This window comes from Hippocampus bargibanti, linkage group LG17, assembly GCF_051943395.1.
Source record: "Hippocampus bargibanti isolate YZ-2025 linkage group LG17, ASM5194339v1, whole genome shotgun sequence".
NCBI lineage: Eukaryota > Metazoa > Chordata > Actinopteri > Syngnathiformes > Syngnathidae > Hippocampus > Hippocampus bargibanti.
The window spans coordinates 11556599-11574074 of record NC_142750.1 but is presented as its reverse complement, the minus strand read 5'-3'; the positions used below and the strand labels follow the sequence as shown (position 1 = coordinate 11574074).

The 17476-nt window shown below is 40.7% G+C and overlaps 2 protein-coding genes across 4 annotated transcripts; one reads left to right on the top strand and one right to left on the bottom strand.

Moving 5' to 3' along the window:
• Nucleotides 1-46: 46 nt before the first annotated feature.
• Nucleotides 47-9984, bottom strand: nup85 (nucleoporin 85). 3 transcript variants are annotated; one of them, XM_089019414.1, is made up of 20 exons: nucleotides 9838-9984; nucleotides 9559-9649; nucleotides 9239-9395; nucleotides 9100-9170; nucleotides 8977-9020; nucleotides 8792-8855; nucleotides 8522-8643; nucleotides 8323-8457; nucleotides 7008-7130; nucleotides 5364-5495; nucleotides 5181-5287; nucleotides 4952-5035; nucleotides 4796-4861; nucleotides 3181-3332; nucleotides 2976-3093; nucleotides 2800-2900; nucleotides 2469-2620; nucleotides 1426-1533; nucleotides 1232-1346; nucleotides 47-455 (listed from the first exon to the last, which is right to left on the bottom strand). In XM_089019414.1, exons 1-19 carry the CDS (start codon nucleotides 9868-9870, stop codon nucleotides 1248-1250), a joined length of 1959 nt encoding a protein of 652 aa, XP_088875540.1. In that variant the 5' UTR covers nucleotides 9871-9984; the 3' UTR covers nucleotides 47-455; nucleotides 1232-1247. The 3 variants fall into 3 exon arrangements, with proteins under 3 accessions (XP_088875540.1, XP_088875539.1, XP_088875541.1); XM_089019413.1 differs by lacking the exon at nucleotides 47-455 and having other exon boundaries at nucleotides 1173-1346; XM_089019415.1 differs by lacking the exon at nucleotides 47-455 and having other exon boundaries at nucleotides 1173-1346; nucleotides 8522-8640.
• A 447-nt stretch (nucleotides 9985-10431) lies between these two features.
• LOC148885761 (small ubiquitin-related modifier 2) lies at nucleotides 10432-16992 on the top strand. Its single transcript, XM_089019072.1, has 4 exons — nucleotides 10432-10589; nucleotides 13041-13172; nucleotides 15288-15359; nucleotides 16261-16992. The coding sequence occupies exons 1-4, from the start codon at nucleotides 10569-10571 to the stop codon at nucleotides 16321-16323; spliced, it is 288 nt and encodes a 95-aa protein (XP_088875198.1). The 5' UTR covers nucleotides 10432-10568; the 3' UTR covers nucleotides 16324-16992.
• The last annotated feature ends 484 nt before the right edge of the window (nucleotides 16993-17476 follow it).

Below are 17476 nucleotides of genomic sequence, written 5' to 3'. Positions count from 1 at the left end.
CACCATGAACAGTCAACACAGATTTTCAGTGCCAAAGTACAAAAGCATTGTGTGGCGCTTTCTTGGTCAGTGACAATACCTACTGTGACATCACGGCAGGTATCATCACCAACTCAAAAACAAGACTTGCTGAATATTCAGTGCGGATCTTAAAACGTAAAATATTGCGATATGCGGAATCTTTGTAAAATACGCTCAGTAGAAGTCATTTGAAGCCATTTTACAAATTATGGACACAACTTCTCCGGAGACGTCGGTTGTCCTTTAAAGGGTATATATTCCGGAAGATTTACTTTTTAAATACTTGACTTCTGAGTGCTCTACTGTAAAAAGGGTCAGTCTTGACATGTGGGGTATTGCAATGAAAGTAGGTGACGGAATAATTTAAAACCAAAATGTGACCATTTTATTCGATTTTTTTTTCTTTTGTGACTTTGATCTTGACTGCGTCACACCTGAAAATAAAAAACGAGCACATTTTCAGATTTGTAACTTGAAAATGGGTGTTACATAAGGCTGATCCTCAGCATGAGCATTTCTTTGTAGTATTTATTTACAGTTTAAACAAATGTCACCGTGGCAAATATTATTTGATTTTTGTCACTGTAGAAGGATTAGACTTTGTAATAACTAAATTACTTGAGTTCTAACGCAGCTTTTGTTTCATTTAACGCTTGTTATTGAAGGTTGTTCTTATTCGGATGATCCTTTTCCCCCTCAACTCTTCCTAGTATCGCGGATTCAGTTTGGCAGGTTGTCTTAAATCTTTATGCCAAAGACCAAAATTGATTTTTTTGGGGCAACGGTTGTGCTTTGTTGCCATTTTGTGGCATCTAGAAGCAGTTGTTAACCCCCACTACGAGCGGGGGTTCACGATACTTGCCGTGCGGTTTATTGTTAGTTAAGAAGACCGCACCATGACAATGTGAAATAAAATATATGGAGACAAATTTAAAAATAGTCAGCTGTGGAACTGAGTCATGGTGTTGACTCATCGGTCTCATTTGGACATGAGATGTACAGAAGCGAGTTAAGTGTACATAATGCAGAACTACTGTATCGTCGTTTGTGAATATGTGATATTTACATTTGTACATTCAGTTTGTTTGCTGCATGAATAAAGATTTTTGTGTGAATGGAAGCTGTTGTGTCATTGAAGAAGTATCACCAGGTTCATTATCAAACAGGGGATTTTAGTTGGAAATGAATAGAAACAGTAGAAAAGAGTTACTGCGCATGCTGAGAGTTCACACTTCGACTGTGCCTTCGTTGATAATGGCCATGGCCAAGTTCCTGGCCATGGCGAGTCTGAGGAGCTCCACTTTGGTCATCTCCAGGTCTTCCTCCTCAAATAGCAAACATGCATATGTCCAAATTTCAAATATGGATTGAAGTCAAGCTTTGACGGATTGAAGCGATGTCTACCTGCATGGTGGTGTCAGTTATGGAAGCGGTGGTGGGAGTGTTGCAGGAGGAGGTGAGTTCCTCTAAACAGAAGATAAGCTCGTAGGTTTGCTCTGATGTGAAGATGACCTGAATTGTATGAACACGAACCATTCCGTCAATCTATAGTATTTTCCGGTGTATAAGGCGCACCCACAATAAATGTATTTTCAAACCTTTTCAATATACAGTCTAAGGCAGGGGTGTCAAAGTAATTTTTTGCCGTATTGTAGTTATGGATTCCTCTCGAGGGCCGTTATGAATTTGGGGAAGCCATTAGAATGTTTAATCCCCTTCACATATTACATATAGAGCACACACAAAATTAATGAATTACTAGTTTTCAAATCTGAAGTCAAGAATAATGATTGTTATTGTGGTCGACATCCAAAAATATGAAATTTTGGCTCAGATTTTAGCAAGCATCATGGAATTTCACAAGTTTCATTTGCTTTCGTGGGCCAAAAAAAATGATGTGGCGGGCCGGATTTGGCCCGCGGGCCTTGACTTTGACACCTCTAAGGCATACCTTCAATGAATGAAAAATGTTTTCCAAATATAATACAGTATATAAATACAGTAAAGTCTCGTTATATCGATAGTACTGCTTATTACGATACTATTTCTATGAACGCAAGGAGAAAATTTACATGCCGCAGGATCGGATATATCGATAGTCCGGTTATATCGATATTTTTTCCGACTCCCGAGAATATCGATATGACGAGACTGTACTGTACATAAAATTTTTCAAAATATAATGTGGTGTACATTATATAGCGCCACAGTAAAGGCTGCGGTTACACACTACTTGTACTGCAGAGGGGAAATGGAGTCCTTGACTGAATTTACGAAAGAAACGTCAGTATTATGATAATATCTGTGGTAAAATATTTTGCATATCGCTGACATTTGGACAAAACATTCTACAAGAGAATTTGAAATTGTTTTTTTTTTTCTGGGGTTAGGGACATAAATAATATGTTAGTGGCCAATTTGTATTGAAAATGTTTTTCCCTCCTAACCTCTTTTTGCTCGAGCAGCGGCAGGGCATCAGTCAGTAGCGTCATCCAGAAGCTCCTGGGTGCGATCTTGGCAGTCATCAAGGAGAGGAGAAGCTTAGCCGCCTCGCTAAAACGCTTCTCCCCGTACAACTTGTGGAACTCACGGTACTTTCCTTCAAAATAACAAATGTGAATGGTGATCAAGCGAATGTCAGAGCAACTGGAGCAGGATATCAGATGGGAGAACAAAACAAAGAGCAAAAATATGGACCTGGACTGCTCATGATGCCAATCAAAAAAAAAAAAAAAAAAAAAAAAAATCAAACTGTGTTTTTATGAACTTGCTGCCTACCGAGGAAAGTGAGCCTGTCACTTAACAGCATGGCCGGACCTAGATTGTCTATGAGGTCCAGATCGGAAAAGGACCCCCTGGAACGGTAATCCTGTAAAAACCTGGACACAAGCATAAACAGAAGCTGATTTGATGGCTTGATTGCAATCTCCGTCACTCTTGAGGCGCAAACAAACCTTTCTGAAATTAAGGTGGCGAAGGCAGCGTCTTTGGCTCTGATGCTCCAGGAAAGGGCGGAACCGAGTCTGTTGTTCCTCAGAGCGCGCATGGCCATGATCTTACAAATACTACGCACTGCGGAAGAAGAGAACAAAAGTTCTTTGTCAAATAAAAATGACAAAACTTGAAAAAAGGGAGAGAGAACGTCAAAAAAGATGTTACCTTGCTCTGGCATTTGCCTTTGTTCGCAGATCCTGAGCACCTTGAGGGCTTTGCGCTCCGTGTCTAAAGGGATGCGTTCCATCTGCAGTTCCAGGTAGACTCGGCCAAACTCCGGGCAGTGGTCAAAGTAGTCCACGGCCAACTGCCATAGACTGAAAACAAGAATGCGCTCAGGTAAGAATCAAAGGATTTTGGAGAAAAAGACAATCACAACAAAAGGTAAAATAAACTAGATGCATTTTTAATTATAGTAAAGTCTGGTTATATCGATAGTACTGCTTATTACGATACTATTTCTATGAACGCAAGGAGAAAATTTACATGCCGCAGGATCGGATATATCGATAGTCCGGTTATATCGATATTTTTTCCGACTCCCGAGAATATCGATATAACGAGACTTTACTGTATAGTCATAATAATAATAATAATAATAATAATCAGAGCATTGTCATCAAATGGTGAGTAAAGTTTTGCTTTTTTGATTGTTGCTGTGCCGATGACCATTTTGTGTTTGGGAGCCTTTTACTGAGCGAGTTGCTTGTTCTGTAGCCACAAAGGGACATAAGTCTTCTTGTGCCGGTCCCAAGCCCGGATAAATACAGAGGGTTGTGTCAGGAAGGGCATCCGACGTAAAAGCTGGGCCAAAACAAACATGCGAATCAAACCTCTGAAGATGGAGATTACTGATTCGCTGTGGCGACCCCTTGAAGGGCAAAGCCGAAAGGAAAAGAAGTTCAATTCTATAGTTTGTGCTGCTAGCTAAAATTGAGCTAGCTTCAGAGATGCAGCTGCTTGAGTAAATTGGGGAGAAAAAAAATAAGACTATAATGGTATTTTAGTTGTATCTCTGTTGAGAGAGAAAAAAAGTTGGTGAATATTTTTTTAACTCATTCACTGCCATCCCCGAATTTATTCGGGGATTGAAAATATGACGTGGAGCGCCATTCCTGAATTTGTTTGGGTTTTGGTTTTTCTTGCGTGGAGTTGCCGATAAAGCGCTGGTCAGACCTCTGGCAATGTTTTCCCCTTCCACGAGGGGGCAGTATTTCCCTTTTTTTCCATGTTAGCGTTTTGTTCCAGCTTCAGCTGTTGTTAAAGCGCTATAAACCAATATTGCATTGTATTTTGGACAGCCGCCCTGCTTTCAAGCTCACATAACTCCAGATCCATATAACTTAGGAATTAACTTTTTTATGTTTATGTAGTCCTAAAACTCAACATTCAGTGGGTCCTGGAATTCGAGTGAAAATGACAAACCATTGCACTGGAGTGGACACATTTTTGCACATCTCGCAATGGATGGGAGAAGTCATCAAAATCCTTTGGTTTTGTTTTTCAGTTTGACATTTCCTTTCACAAAAGCTCTCAACTTTGTAGTCAAATGTTTTTTTTTCTTCTTTTTAACCAACCCGAGTTCTAATGCCAACTAAAGATCAGAAAAGGCAATTTGTGTTTTGCTTGGTGAAGGAACAATCTCTTTCTTTCTTATACCGTGACAGACTCAATGCCTCTTGAAAGATCCGTCTGGATGCTTTAAAATGGCTCTCAATCTTGCCGACTTTGCTTTGAAAGCGGCCGGCAGTCACTGGGACAAGAATGAAAAAGCCCCCACCTGTGGTGAGTGAAGAGACCGGATGCATATTCCAACAGCAGAAACTCTCTCAAGTTGGAGCCAAAGCTAAAAAGACAAAAAGAAGGCGATGATGCATCTTTGCGTCAAATGTCACTCGTTGCGACCGACACGTCTCGTCACGAGGATGCGACTGACTGCAGATTGTGAGACTGGAGGAGCTGACAGTGATCAAGTAGATCCGTCAGATGGGCCACAAACCACCAATTGTTGAGGGCGATGCTGAGGCGACACACAAGGAAGGAGGATTTAGCAACAACGTTGTGGCTGTGTGCAGTTTCTCAAGATGCGTCGAGGGATAAATACATCTACGATATTACTCATTTATATCGTGAATGAAGAGTGAATTTCCACGATTTAACACTACCTGCAGTCCTTGATGACCTGATGGATGTCGAATTCAAAAGCGGCCAGTAAGATGCTGTCCAGGGCTTCTGGCACGCTCCTGGGGTCCAGAAACATGGTCATGCATGACTGCGCAGAGCACACAAACACGTTAGAGATTTGAAAGTGGAGCGAGCTGCAAACTTTAGTGCGGTTGTGACTATACATGGGCGTAGAAATGCAGCTCGGTAGATTTGACTGTGGGGTGGGAATAGAGGAGTCTTGTGACCAGGAAGTGATACCAGGTGCCCACAAGTTCTTTCTGTTGCAGCAAAGTTTCTTCATCTCCTACTAAGATCTAAAATGACAGGAAATTCAACCTAAAAGAATGGATTTTTCAAGGAGATACAACTAAAACATACAATACATATCGATTATATATATATATATATATATAGCGCTTTCACAACAGCTGCAGCTGTAACAAAGCCTCTTCACATAATAGTCAACACAAAGCAAAATAATAAACAACATTTATACGTATGTGTAAGCTCTCAGTCGTACAGGAGTGGTCCAGCGATGAAAAGGTTTCTTCAGCCGTCATCTGTACTTCTTTGAAGGTGTCGGACGTTTCGCTTCTTATCCAAGAAACTTCGTCAGCAAACTAAAGTCTTACTGGTAGTTTGGCCCTATATATATATCCCTACTGTCCAGACATGGTGGTGTCGGACTCTGCTATGATAGGTCCCTGCTCTCAGGTTGAGGGGAGCAGAGGACTACTCCCTGCAGCTCCACTGATTGTTCCTACTGTTCTGACTAACGACTGGCCTGATTGCCCCACTTCCACCGGTATCACCTCATCAGTATTACTAATCCTATGTTGCCTAAGCAGGCCATTGTACGAATGATCCAAATTCAACCTCACCCCACCAAACCGGTTTAATGAAGGATTTAGTTGTTTTATGAAAATTGCTTCTTTTACTCCCCTTTCAAACATCTGTTCTTTCGCTAAGATGTTAACCTCATTGTTGTCAAATGAGTGGTTGCTAGCTTTTAGGTGCATATGTACTGCCGATTGAGGCCCACTAGTATTATCCCTGCGATGTGGATAGTCTTTTTTTGAGAATGTGTTTAGTCTCCCAAATGTACTGCTCTTTACAATTTTCATTCTTACAATGTATTGAATAACTACATAACTTTGTTTTTCATTTGGCAGCCTATCTTTTGGATGCACTAATTTTTGCCTTAACGTGTTTATCGGTTTGAAATAAGTAGGAATTTTGTGTTGCCAAAGGACTCTGTAGTTTTCCAGAGACTCCTGCAATGTAAGGTAATGCTACTCCTCTCCTTTTTGTAGCTTCAGAATTTTTGGTTTCATTCCCTATTCTTTCTTTCTGGCATTTGTTGAATGACCACTGAGGGTACCCACAGTTTGTGAGTGCTCTCCTGATATGTTTTGACTCCTTTTCTCTACCTTCAACGCTTGTTGGTATTGGTTTAGCCCTATGCTGGAAGGTTCTGATAACTCCTAGTTTGTGTTGTAAAGGGTGGTTAGAATCGAAAAGTAAGTATTGGTCAGTGTGCGTATCCTTCCTAAAGACTTCTGTTTTTAGCGCTCTGTCCTCTTTTATAATTACTTTACAATCCAAGAAGGCTCGTTGGTTCTCTTTAATGTCCTTACGAGTAAATTTAATGTTGATGTCTACCGAGTTGAGGTGATCTGTGAAGGATTGAAAAATCTTGTTCACGTCCGACACCTTCAAAGAAATACAGATGACGGCTGAAGAAACCTTTTCATCGAAACAATATTTATGTAAAAAAAAAAAGGAATGACACTTGATGGAAGGCACTTTGGCAAGGGTGGTCCTACCTTGGCTATGAGTTCAAGATGTGGGTTGCTAGCAAAAGAGTTGTCCTGGAGGCAGCGGTTCACTTCTTCGTGCCAGTGTCTCCACTTGACGTCAAATTCTGTCGGTATCTGTGTTCCACCAAGCTGAAGGAAGAATGACAATTTTAACATTTATTTCAATGCCTCCCGTCCCGCATTACAGCCGGGTTGCCAAATTCGGTCCAATGTAATAATACATTGTATGTATGTAATAATATAAAATGTATGCGTGGAGTTACTCTGTGAATGATATGCACAGAACGCATGCACCGCCATTTCATATTCAGTTAGGGGTTTAAAGAAAAATGTAACCGCCGTTGCTTGTCCTGGGTTAATTTGTTTGGCATTTCAAGCAAATGACATGCCTCTGAAAATGTGGGCCTTGTTTTGGGACTGTTTGAATCATATTCACAAAACCAACTGCTGGTGACATCTTCTATGAGGGAGAAAGAGGAATGGCAAGTCTTACATTCACACCTTGTGAGTTAATGTTTTCCCTCCTGAATTAGGTAATTTGTAATATTTATTTATGGCAGTGTCTGAAACTCATGACAAAACGTTAGTGGACGCCCGGGCAGACAACTCTGAAAAGTTGCCTGGCCCATTTTAAACAACTTGAAACACAATAAGGCGACTAATCGCAACAAAAAAAACTTAGTTGCGAAGTATAAAGTGCACTTAGTGCACAGTGCTGCAGTTGATAAGAAGACTGATAGAGTGCTTATGCACATTAGTAAACATATTACGTTATTTCATTCTTAGATTAATAAACATATTATTTATTCCATGTTTAGCTTAGTACATACTATGATTATTGCATGTTTAATTTAGTTTACATGGCATTATCAAGCTTATTAATTCAATAGTTGTTGCAAGAGGCAACAACTCCAAATTTCAGTCTAAGGTCCTCCCAACACTGAGTTGGTCGTAGCCGATTGGACGGAAGATCGACTTGTCCGCAACTGATTGGTCAACAGACTGTCGCGGTATTCTTTTAAACTAAGTCTGAGGAGGCAGGCTCCCTCTCTTTCTTTGTGCTCTTTGCTCTGTGTGCTCCTGCCTTCGCTTCCTGCCTAGACGAGAGAAGTGCTTTTTCTGTCTCACTAGAATAAAGTAGTTTTTTGTTCACCATCTATCGTCGTCACTGATATTTTTATCACAGAACTTCGTTGAACACCGAACCAGAAGAGAAACAAGAATTTGAAACCGACAAAGACCTCTAATCACATCCAAATGTAGGGATCCGTCTGCTTAAACAATTTGAACAGTCATAACAGGACACAAAAAAAGATTTTACATTATAGAAGGGCATCTTGCTCAGCAGGTTGTCCATCAGCTTGAACATATATATGGCAGCAGGTTGGAGACTGGCCTGTTTCACCAGCAACTGTCTGACTTCTTCCAAGCGGCCTTGCAGCACATAGCCCACTACCTGTGCAATACAGTGCCATCATTCGTGGAGGTGAATTCACAAGCAGTTTGTGCACATTACCTACCACGTCCCAGTAGTCACGGTGTTCGGCGGGACTCTCGCTTTTAAGCACGTGCGTCGCCTTCTCGTCCACGTCACCCTTGTGTAATCTCACCCAGTCCAGCAGGTGAAGCAACAGGGCCCCTGCTAATGTAAAGTGTCCTTGAGAGCTTTGAAAGGCACTTATAAATAAAATGTATTATTATTATTATCATAATGACACGAGCAGAAATGACAAACAGACTGGCTGAGCATTCCGAAAAGGGAGACAAAATTTGGGCAGAGTTACACAGACCAGCGTCAATGAAGAGGACTTCGCAAAGATTCCAGATAAGTTCGATGGCCAGCAGGATTGACACCTGTTAAAACAGAACAAAAATGTGAAGAGAATGCAAATGCAGTATAAACAGTCATTACACTTTTTCTGGTATTTTCTTTAACAAATGTTTAGAATCATAGTGAATGTCAAAAAATACACACCTGATTTCCATATTGTGTGCACACCACTGAGTCTTTCGTATTAACTAAAAAACAAAAGGCAACAAACCATAACATTAATGAATAGCTGGTAACAATCCATAATCGTAGAAAGAACATACAGACCTGCAACTTGTTGAAGCTCTTCGATACAGGCCCGTATTACAGATCGATAATTTTTACTAATGCTGACAAATCTAAAGAGAAACAAAACGTGTGACACAATGATTAAGTGTGAACTGGATAAATCTTGAGTTGAACTTACTGGGACTTCTTATTCTTGTTGGGGATTTCGTCTTGGATTGTCTGTAGGCCAACAAAGATGTGGTGTGACTCGTTGAAGAGCTTGCGTAGAATGGGGGAGTGAATTTCCTCGTCTTTCCTAACCTCATGGATGAAGGAGCTGCATGACCCCGAAGCGCCTGCGAACCGAGGGTACAAGCAAGTCGGTAGGGGTTATCCCTAGCAGTATTTTTGGCAACGATGATCATTTATATTAGAAAGAATTCCGATCTATTTGCTGAATTAATGTACATGAAATGTGATTTGGGTGAGGAGAGTTTCTTATATCCATTGAATACACACCAGATGGTTTATAAAGGGTCTCATACACGAGGATATCTCCCGGACCACAGGCAAACCCCAAATGTTTCCCATGACTGGATATTGGAATATTCTGTGAGGGGGAAAAAAGTCACGACATGAGCACAAGAGCAACAGGCAATTGCCATCTCCGAATATGATACAGCACTAAATAGAATGTGTCGTGCGGTGGAAGATTGGAAAGGTTTGGCTGGGGTGTTTACGTTTGGCTTTTTTTTTTGAGAGAAAATTACGAGAAACTTAGACAGTGATGTATCTTACTGTAATCGTCGGGTCAACGTCGACCTCCTCCATCACGTAATATCACCAATGCAATCAAATGTCAAATAGCAAATATATAGTGATAAATGTGTCTAAATGAACTACAAATGTGACGGTTTAGCGCGCGCAGTCATACGGCGGAAGGCCCCCGTGTTGCCACCTGATTACGTCATATCATGGCTGCCCTTTCTCGTGCCTGATTTTCCGTCTGCCTTTGCATCGTATATAATAGGCACTGTTTTTCTGATACATTGTCAAAACTGCACGAGGGAATTAGTTACTGCAGTAAAAATCGTAGGGTAATCAATTGTTTACATAAGTAACATATTTTGAACACAAAAATGACGAAAATACGATGGCCGTTTGTACGTATGCAGTTAACAAAGAGGGTGTTTTCATGCGACATTCGTCCGAACAGAGTGGGTCTTGTGTTTATTTGGGCTTTGATTTGGTGAATTTACCACAATCTAAAAGCCAACAAAAGAATTACAACGACATGCGCGCTCACGCGGGGCCTGGAGTATCTGTAACGCGCATCTTTTCTCTCGCGCCCACGCTTGTTCTGTCGTCCACCCTCGTGACCTCCAGCGACCAATTGGCGCCCATTGTGTCGTGCGCGCACCGGCTCGGGGCCGCGCACGCAGGGTTTGGAAACTTTTAGCGGGAACGAGCACGTGCGCGTTCCCGTGTTCTTTGTGTGGCAGCAAAGAGAAAGCGCCAAAAGAGTCACCATGGCTGATGAGAAACCGAAGGTGAGTGCCACTACACCACGCCGCTTTCAAATCCGATTTGAATCCCTAACGTTGGAGGCGCAGGGGCTTTTATGGAGCGTGAATTTCCACGTGCTTTTTGTAAGTTTGCAACCGACAAGTCAAGTCGTTGTATCGACTTTGATAGACCGGAAGGCTTGTGCACGCGCAATGTGGGGCGCGCGGCCGGCATTTTGTGCATGAGCGCATGGTCCAGCCAACCGGCTGGTGTTACCCCCACTTCATGTCTCCGATCGACGTTTACATCCTTCCAATTGTCGGATAACGTTGAATAGGAAGAAACGGGGTACAAATACTTGGTTACTGTATTACAGTACTTAATTAACGAAGTACGAATATTGTATAGTACTACGATATTGTGAGAGAGTATCTCTTTCAGACATCTATTTGGGTAACTATGAATGAATACTTTTTCCCCCTGACTATCCATTCTGACTACTGACATACAAATACTTTATTGCTGTACGTGGGCACTTTTTGTATGCAGTTCTTTAGACTTTTTATTTTTACTTCCTCCGTTTGAAAACGGATTTACAGTATTTACTGCTTACTCCTTACCGTCGTGCATATTCTCATCTATTCATAGTGAATAGATTGGACAGTTTTTGAATATGTGCCATTCTTACAAAAACACAACACACCCATTTTTAATAGCCTTTAATTTCAACTAGGAGCCATTTAGAATGGCATATTCAGATACTCTTCAGTCATTAGCCACGTTTTCAAATTATTTCTGTTATTTGACAAAATAAGTAAATAAATATGTAAGCTTAATTGTTAACAGTGATTTAAAGTTTTTAAGAAGGCGGAAACAGAAGGGGCAGCAGTGACAGTCTGCACCACGGACTTCAATTTTTTTTAAACAACACACTGTTACGTTTTGCGAGGTGGTGATGGCGGGTGCGGATCCCAAAAAGCAGGCAGGAGGGAGCAGGGGGTTGTGTTTGATAAATTGTATTACAATAAAGTCAGCAGGAACAAAATCTAAAACATCAAAATCTTCTGAACGGAAAAAAATACAAAGTATCAAAAGAAAACCAAGATTAAGAGTCTGCCAAGATTAAACAAACATATGCACTGCACACAATGCATACAATTGCATACAATGTGTTCAACAGCATACAATGACATTTAACAATTACCCGACACCAAATGGTCGTGCCGGGGGTCCTTTTGAGTGTCACTGATTGGAAACGACCAGCACCTGTGCAGGTGCAGGCGGGGCTGACAGCGCCCCCCATTGGTCGCCAACCAGATCATGACACATACAAACGCACTGACAAAATGTCCACCCCCCCTCAACTCCACTCATATACAATACAATACATATTGATTTATATAGCGCTTTGACAACAGCTGAAGCTGTAACAAAGCGCTTAACATGGGCAACTATCCTATAGAGGAAATAAAGCAGTCACAAAGATAGTAGGAAGCACCAGGGTTCTACAAATGTAATATTAATCGGAATATCTCATTTAGATTGGAGGTGCGTGTAACATATTATGAAGGACATGTGTGTGTGTTTTTTTTTTTTTTTATTACATTCGATAAAATAACAGGGCGGCCTCGTAGTTGAGTGGTTAGCACTCCAGCTTCACAGTGCAGAGGTCGTGAGTACAAGAGCCGGTCTGGCCTGCCTGTGCGGAGTTTGCATGTTCTCCCCTGGCCTGCGTGGGCTTTCTGCAGGTCCTCTGGTTTCCTCCCACATTCCAAAAAACATGCATGGCAGTCTGATTGAGTACTCTAAATTGCCCCTAGGTGTGAGAGTGACTGGTTGTTTGTGTCTGTGGGTCCTGTGAATGGCTGGCAACCAATTCAGGGTGTCCCACAGCTCGTGCCCGAAGACGGCTGGAATAGGCTCCCGAATGAAGATAAAGCGATCAAGAAAATGGATGGATGGATAAAATAACATTTTTTCATCTCACAATGAGGACATTCATAATTCACAGCATCAAAGTTATGTAAGGAAAAAGAAGTAGAAAAACGTTTGAAGAAAAAATTATTGAAGCTGCTGTTAAGGCAGCCACTTTCGCGAAGTCAAAATTAATAATATTACACAACACAGGAGACACAGACAGTTATTCAATCTTAAGCATTTTTCTCCACACCATTTGTTGTATGAAGCAGTTATAGATGAACAAGGAGAGGATCAAGGTGTCCTTTTCATCAGTGGATCGGGGACAATTAGACAATCGATTGACATGGCATCAAATAGGCGCTGAAAGAAATAAACAAATATTGAAATTTAAGGTAGTCATTTTTGGAGAAAAAAAACACAAAATGGGAGGCCTAATTGACCAATAGTATACATTTGGGGGAATGTTGACCAAACTAACATAGGAGGGTAAATACTTCAATACATCCCACCATTGAATCCTAACAATGTCTGGTTTTGTGTTTATTTGTTTTTCCCCCCTATTTGTCTCCCATTAGGAAGGAGTGAAGACTGAAGGTAGTGAACACATCAACCTGAAGGTGGCAGGCCAGGATGGCTCGGTTGTGCAGTTCAAGATCAAAAGACATACTGCGCTCAGCAAACTCATGAAGGCCTACTGCGACAGACAGGTGACTGCTTGACATGATACAGTCAGACCGGTGACTGCTTAACATAATGCAGTCAGACCTTGAATTACCAGGGCCCCGATTTCAACTTGCACTCGATCATACCGAGTGAAGTGGGGAACAAACTTTGCACTTTTATTGTAGCGCTTTTCCCAGTGTCCTTCTTCGTATTATGGATACAGATTTATTTATTTTTTGGATGGGGCCGATATTTTCCCCCAACTGAAGTTGGCCAAATGCAGTCCTTGCGGTGTAGCGCATCATATGGAAATAATCAAATCAATGGCTTGATAGCCCAGAGGGGGAACAGCCGTTTGCATTTTACTGGTATGTTGTTTTTTATATGATGCTAGTAAAAAAGGAAAAACATATTGTATTGAGCTAATATTATTGCCACACTTCCATGCAATGCAACTTGCTTCATTCGTAACCACAAACAAAGTTGTAGTGACTACACGCTCTCTGTCTTGGTAATATCTTCTTGTCTTGTAAATCTGTTTAACAGTTATGGTAAGATGACAATTGGGCATTGTTGTCTTTTATCATGTAAGGAATGTTTTTACACCATTCATTTATTCACAGACCCCCTAAAAAAAGTCATTTACAGGGATTCATTTAGACTGCGCACTTGCACCATTTACGTATTTTGACACCCACTGGCACAACTTTGGAACTCCACTGCGCCAGTCCCGGCGCAAGTTTATTACGATTGCCGCATATGATCTGTGTCACAAAAGACATACTTATGTTACAAAGGTTAAAATCTTAGCGAAAGAACATAGATGGTTTGAAAGGGGGGTAAAAGAGGCGATTCTTATAAAACAACAAAATCCTTCATTAAACCGGTCTGGTGGGGTGAGGTTCAATTTGGATCGTTCATACAATAGCCTGCTCAGGCAAAACAGGTTAGGAAACTTTCGCAATGCTGATGAGGGTCGTTATGCTGATGAGGTGATACCGGGGGGAGTGGGGGTAATAGGCCAGTCGTTAGTCAGGAATGTAGGAACAATCAGTGGGGCCACAGGGAGGGGTCCCGCGCCCCCCCCCCCCCCCGCCCCAACCTGAGAGTAGGGACCTATCATAGCTGTGTCCGGCGCCACCAGGTCTGGACATTAGGGATATATAAATGGGGCCGATACGACCAGTCAGACTTTAGTTCGCTGACGAAGCCTCTTGGATAGGAGGCGAAACGTCCGAAACCTTCACTTTTGTACAGATGACGGCTGAAGAAACCTTCTCATCGATGGACCACTCCTGTACGACTGAGAGCTTACACAGACGTTCTGTTACAATAGCTAAAGAAATAATTTTAGTTAAACACCAATTGAACACTGTCTGTTTTCCTTCAGAGGTTTTAACTTTTGTCATCTGCCATCTTGCCTTACCAATATCGAGCAATATGGAGTGTGAGAACAGGAGTAAAACTCTAAAAGACATTAAAAACAGCCAGCAAACAAGCATATTCTTTTTTATATTATATTCTTTAATTTTTTTTCATATTTTTTAAAGAAACAATCGAATTATTCTGCGGAGGTTAGTGACAATTCGTTGCAGCAAACTGATTTTAATTTAGTGGAAAATTGGCATGATTTCAGAGCTAAATCTGTTGTCTTTTCTGTTAGACTGTAGAATATCAAAATAGCACACAATTGATTGTGTTGTAACTAAAACAAATGAAAATGTTTGTTCATTGCATCTATGAATACATTTTTTGACTTTAATTAAATAGTTTGTTGATGTATTAGAAAAAATATTTTACTCAGTGTTTTTTCATTTGCAATTTTGAAATATCATGCTCCAATGAATGCATTATTTCAATCAGTTTTGTATACTTTGGGAATCTATTTAAATCGGGCCCCATCCGTTTGAGAATTTGGCCCCCTTTTCAGATAATAAGGGGCCAACTGGCCCCCTATTTTAATTTCCCATATGCATCCCTGAATTTACATTTCAATTTGTACAACAACACCAAACACGGCTCCCTTTATTTGTACTCATCCACTTTTCAGATGGGCAAAAGCAAAGGAACATGTGACTGATGGGTGTGTCCGATTGCGCAAGTGCTGCCTTTTGATGAATGCTGACAGTGTGTGTGCGCACGCGTGTGTTTTTCTTCAGGGACTGACCATGAGGCAAATCCGGTTCAGATTTGACGGACAGCCAATAAATGAGACAGACACGCCGTCGCAAGTAAGTTTAAAATCTTTTTTTTTTTTAAAAGAGCAACACTTCTTTCTAAGAAGATCTAATGAAATTTACAGTTGTACTTCTGTAATCGTCTCCACATTACTCTATGTTGATGCATTCGTTGCTTTCATGCCAAGTTTTGGATGCGCATTATCCCGGATTTCATGCATTCGCTTAACTGAGAAATTCATGATTTGAAGACAACATGTATCCCACACATGCAGAATCTCAGATATTAAAAAATGGACAAAGGCGCTTGTGTTGGTAAATTAGAGCAAGGGACGAGAAAAAAGCAGAGGAAGACATTTGTTTGACTTTTTTTTCTCGCTAACATGCTTACTTTACTCCTTTGTAAAGAATTGAAAAATACCATATCTCCCAGGATAACATGACAGTTTATCGATACTCAAGTGTAGCAACCTATGTTCATGATCTTGGTTTTCCCACTCGGCTTCGCATTGTTTATTAGCAGGAGCGAGCAGAATTTTACGAGATAAAACATGATTCATTGTCATCTATTTCACTGCTGCCGGCGATTCGATTCTTCAGCTGGAGAAAAAATATGTTTCCTCCCAAAGATGTTTGACAATTATCAAGAACGTTTTACAACTGGTGACCATAGAAGAGGGTCAATGAGATTCGGGTTTGTCAATGCTGTACAAACAGCTTAATGCAAAACCACTCTGGCTCTGATTTGGAGAACCTTGCAATAAAAAAAAAAAAATCTGTTTCAAATTTAAACGGTCAACTTTGAAAATGCCTTGTGGTTTATGGTAGTGCATTAATTGAACAAAAGGAATATCTCCAATACAATAGGGCTGGAAAGCAGATGAAACAAAAAAAATGCAATGTTTCCGACAAGGTAAAACATTAAAGGAGTTTCTGTAATTGTCCTTGTTCACAGTTGGAAATGGAAGACGAAGACACGATTGATGTGTTCCAACAACAGACAGGAGGCGTGATTTAATCAACCGACCCTTAGGTGTCATCTTTCCTCATTTAACCGAACCGCAGCCTGGTACATACATCATTCTCATCTTGTCCTATTGAGATTTAAATGACTCTGCTGTACAGTATTTTCAGTCTCGGCCCTGTTACCTCTGTACGATTTGTACATAAACTAATCCTGATCGATATTTCCTTTGTCAAATTGGACTGGTTCTCGAATGAGAACTATAAAAACGTTGCCAATAAACCAGGCTAGGTCCAGAGTTTTGCTAGTAAATTGATTGAAAAGGTGAGCTATTTTCAAACCGTCCGCGGTTTGTAGGTACATTACTTGTAGAATGTGGTCACAAGGGGCCAAACTAACCACCTGAAAAATTGATTTGCATGATCAGGTCACTGTGCGTGTTGTCGACTAGAGAGCTGGCCACCCGGAGCACATCAATACATGTCTGGGCTTTATCAAACTGTTGTATTGGGACTAAAATCTCATTTGTTCATCATATGAAAATAAATTTGATTTTTACCCCTATATGGTGGTGAATCTGTGGACAATTGCTTTGAATAATCCATTAACTAGACCAAATGTCATTTTTTTGGGGAAGGGGTATTTTTCCCTCATGCAAACAAAATCTGTATTGTCTGTTAAAATACATGTTGAAATAAAGCTATTGTTTTTCCATTACTCTTATTTTGTGATGCTCTCTAGCGTGATTGCTTATGAAACTATGACAGTTGATATGTGCTTAGTTTTTTTAATCACATTTGTGTGTTTCATGTGTCCAGTTGATTAAATATGTTTAACCTCTTTATTATGGGTAATTCTCAAGAATAGGCACAAAATCCACTGGAGATTAAAATGAGAAAACTATGCTATTACTCCGAATCCACCTATTCTATTACTATATTTTACGGTATATAAGGCGCACGAAAATATAATGCGCACCCCCAATGAATGGATTGGATTGTATTTGCCTTTATTAGTCTCGCACTATAGAAATTTACATTTCACAGCAGCAAAGTTATGAAATGAAGATGAAAGAAGTAGAAAAACAACATACATGAGCTGCTGGAAAGGCAGCCACTGTCGCGGCGCCATCTTGAAGTCAAAAGAACTAAACAATATGACAACACAAAGACACACACAGTCATTCATTCTTAAGCACTTTCTGTAC

Coding starts and splice junctions, on each gene's coding strand:
- nup85 (XM_089019414.1), bottom strand. CDS start 9,870: ATGGAGGAGGTCGACGTTGACCCGACGATTACA. Junction 8,856..8,976: donor GCACACAATATGGAAATCAG/GTGTGTATTTTT, acceptor CTGTTTTAACAG/GTGTCAATCCTGCTGGCCAT. Junction 4,862..4,951: donor CTCCAGTCTCACAATCTGCA/GTCAGTCGCATC, acceptor TTGTCTTTTTAG/CTTTGGCTCCAACTTGAGAG.
- LOC148885761 (XM_089019072.1), top strand. CDS start 10,569: ATGGCTGATGAGAAACCGAAG. Junction 10,590..13,040: donor TGGCTGATGAGAAACCGAAG/GTGAGTGCCACT, acceptor GTCTCCCATTAG/GAAGGAGTGAAGACTGAAGG. Junction 13,173..15,287: donor AGGCCTACTGCGACAGACAG/GTGACTGCTTGA, acceptor GTTTTTCTTCAG/GGACTGACCATGAGGCAAAT.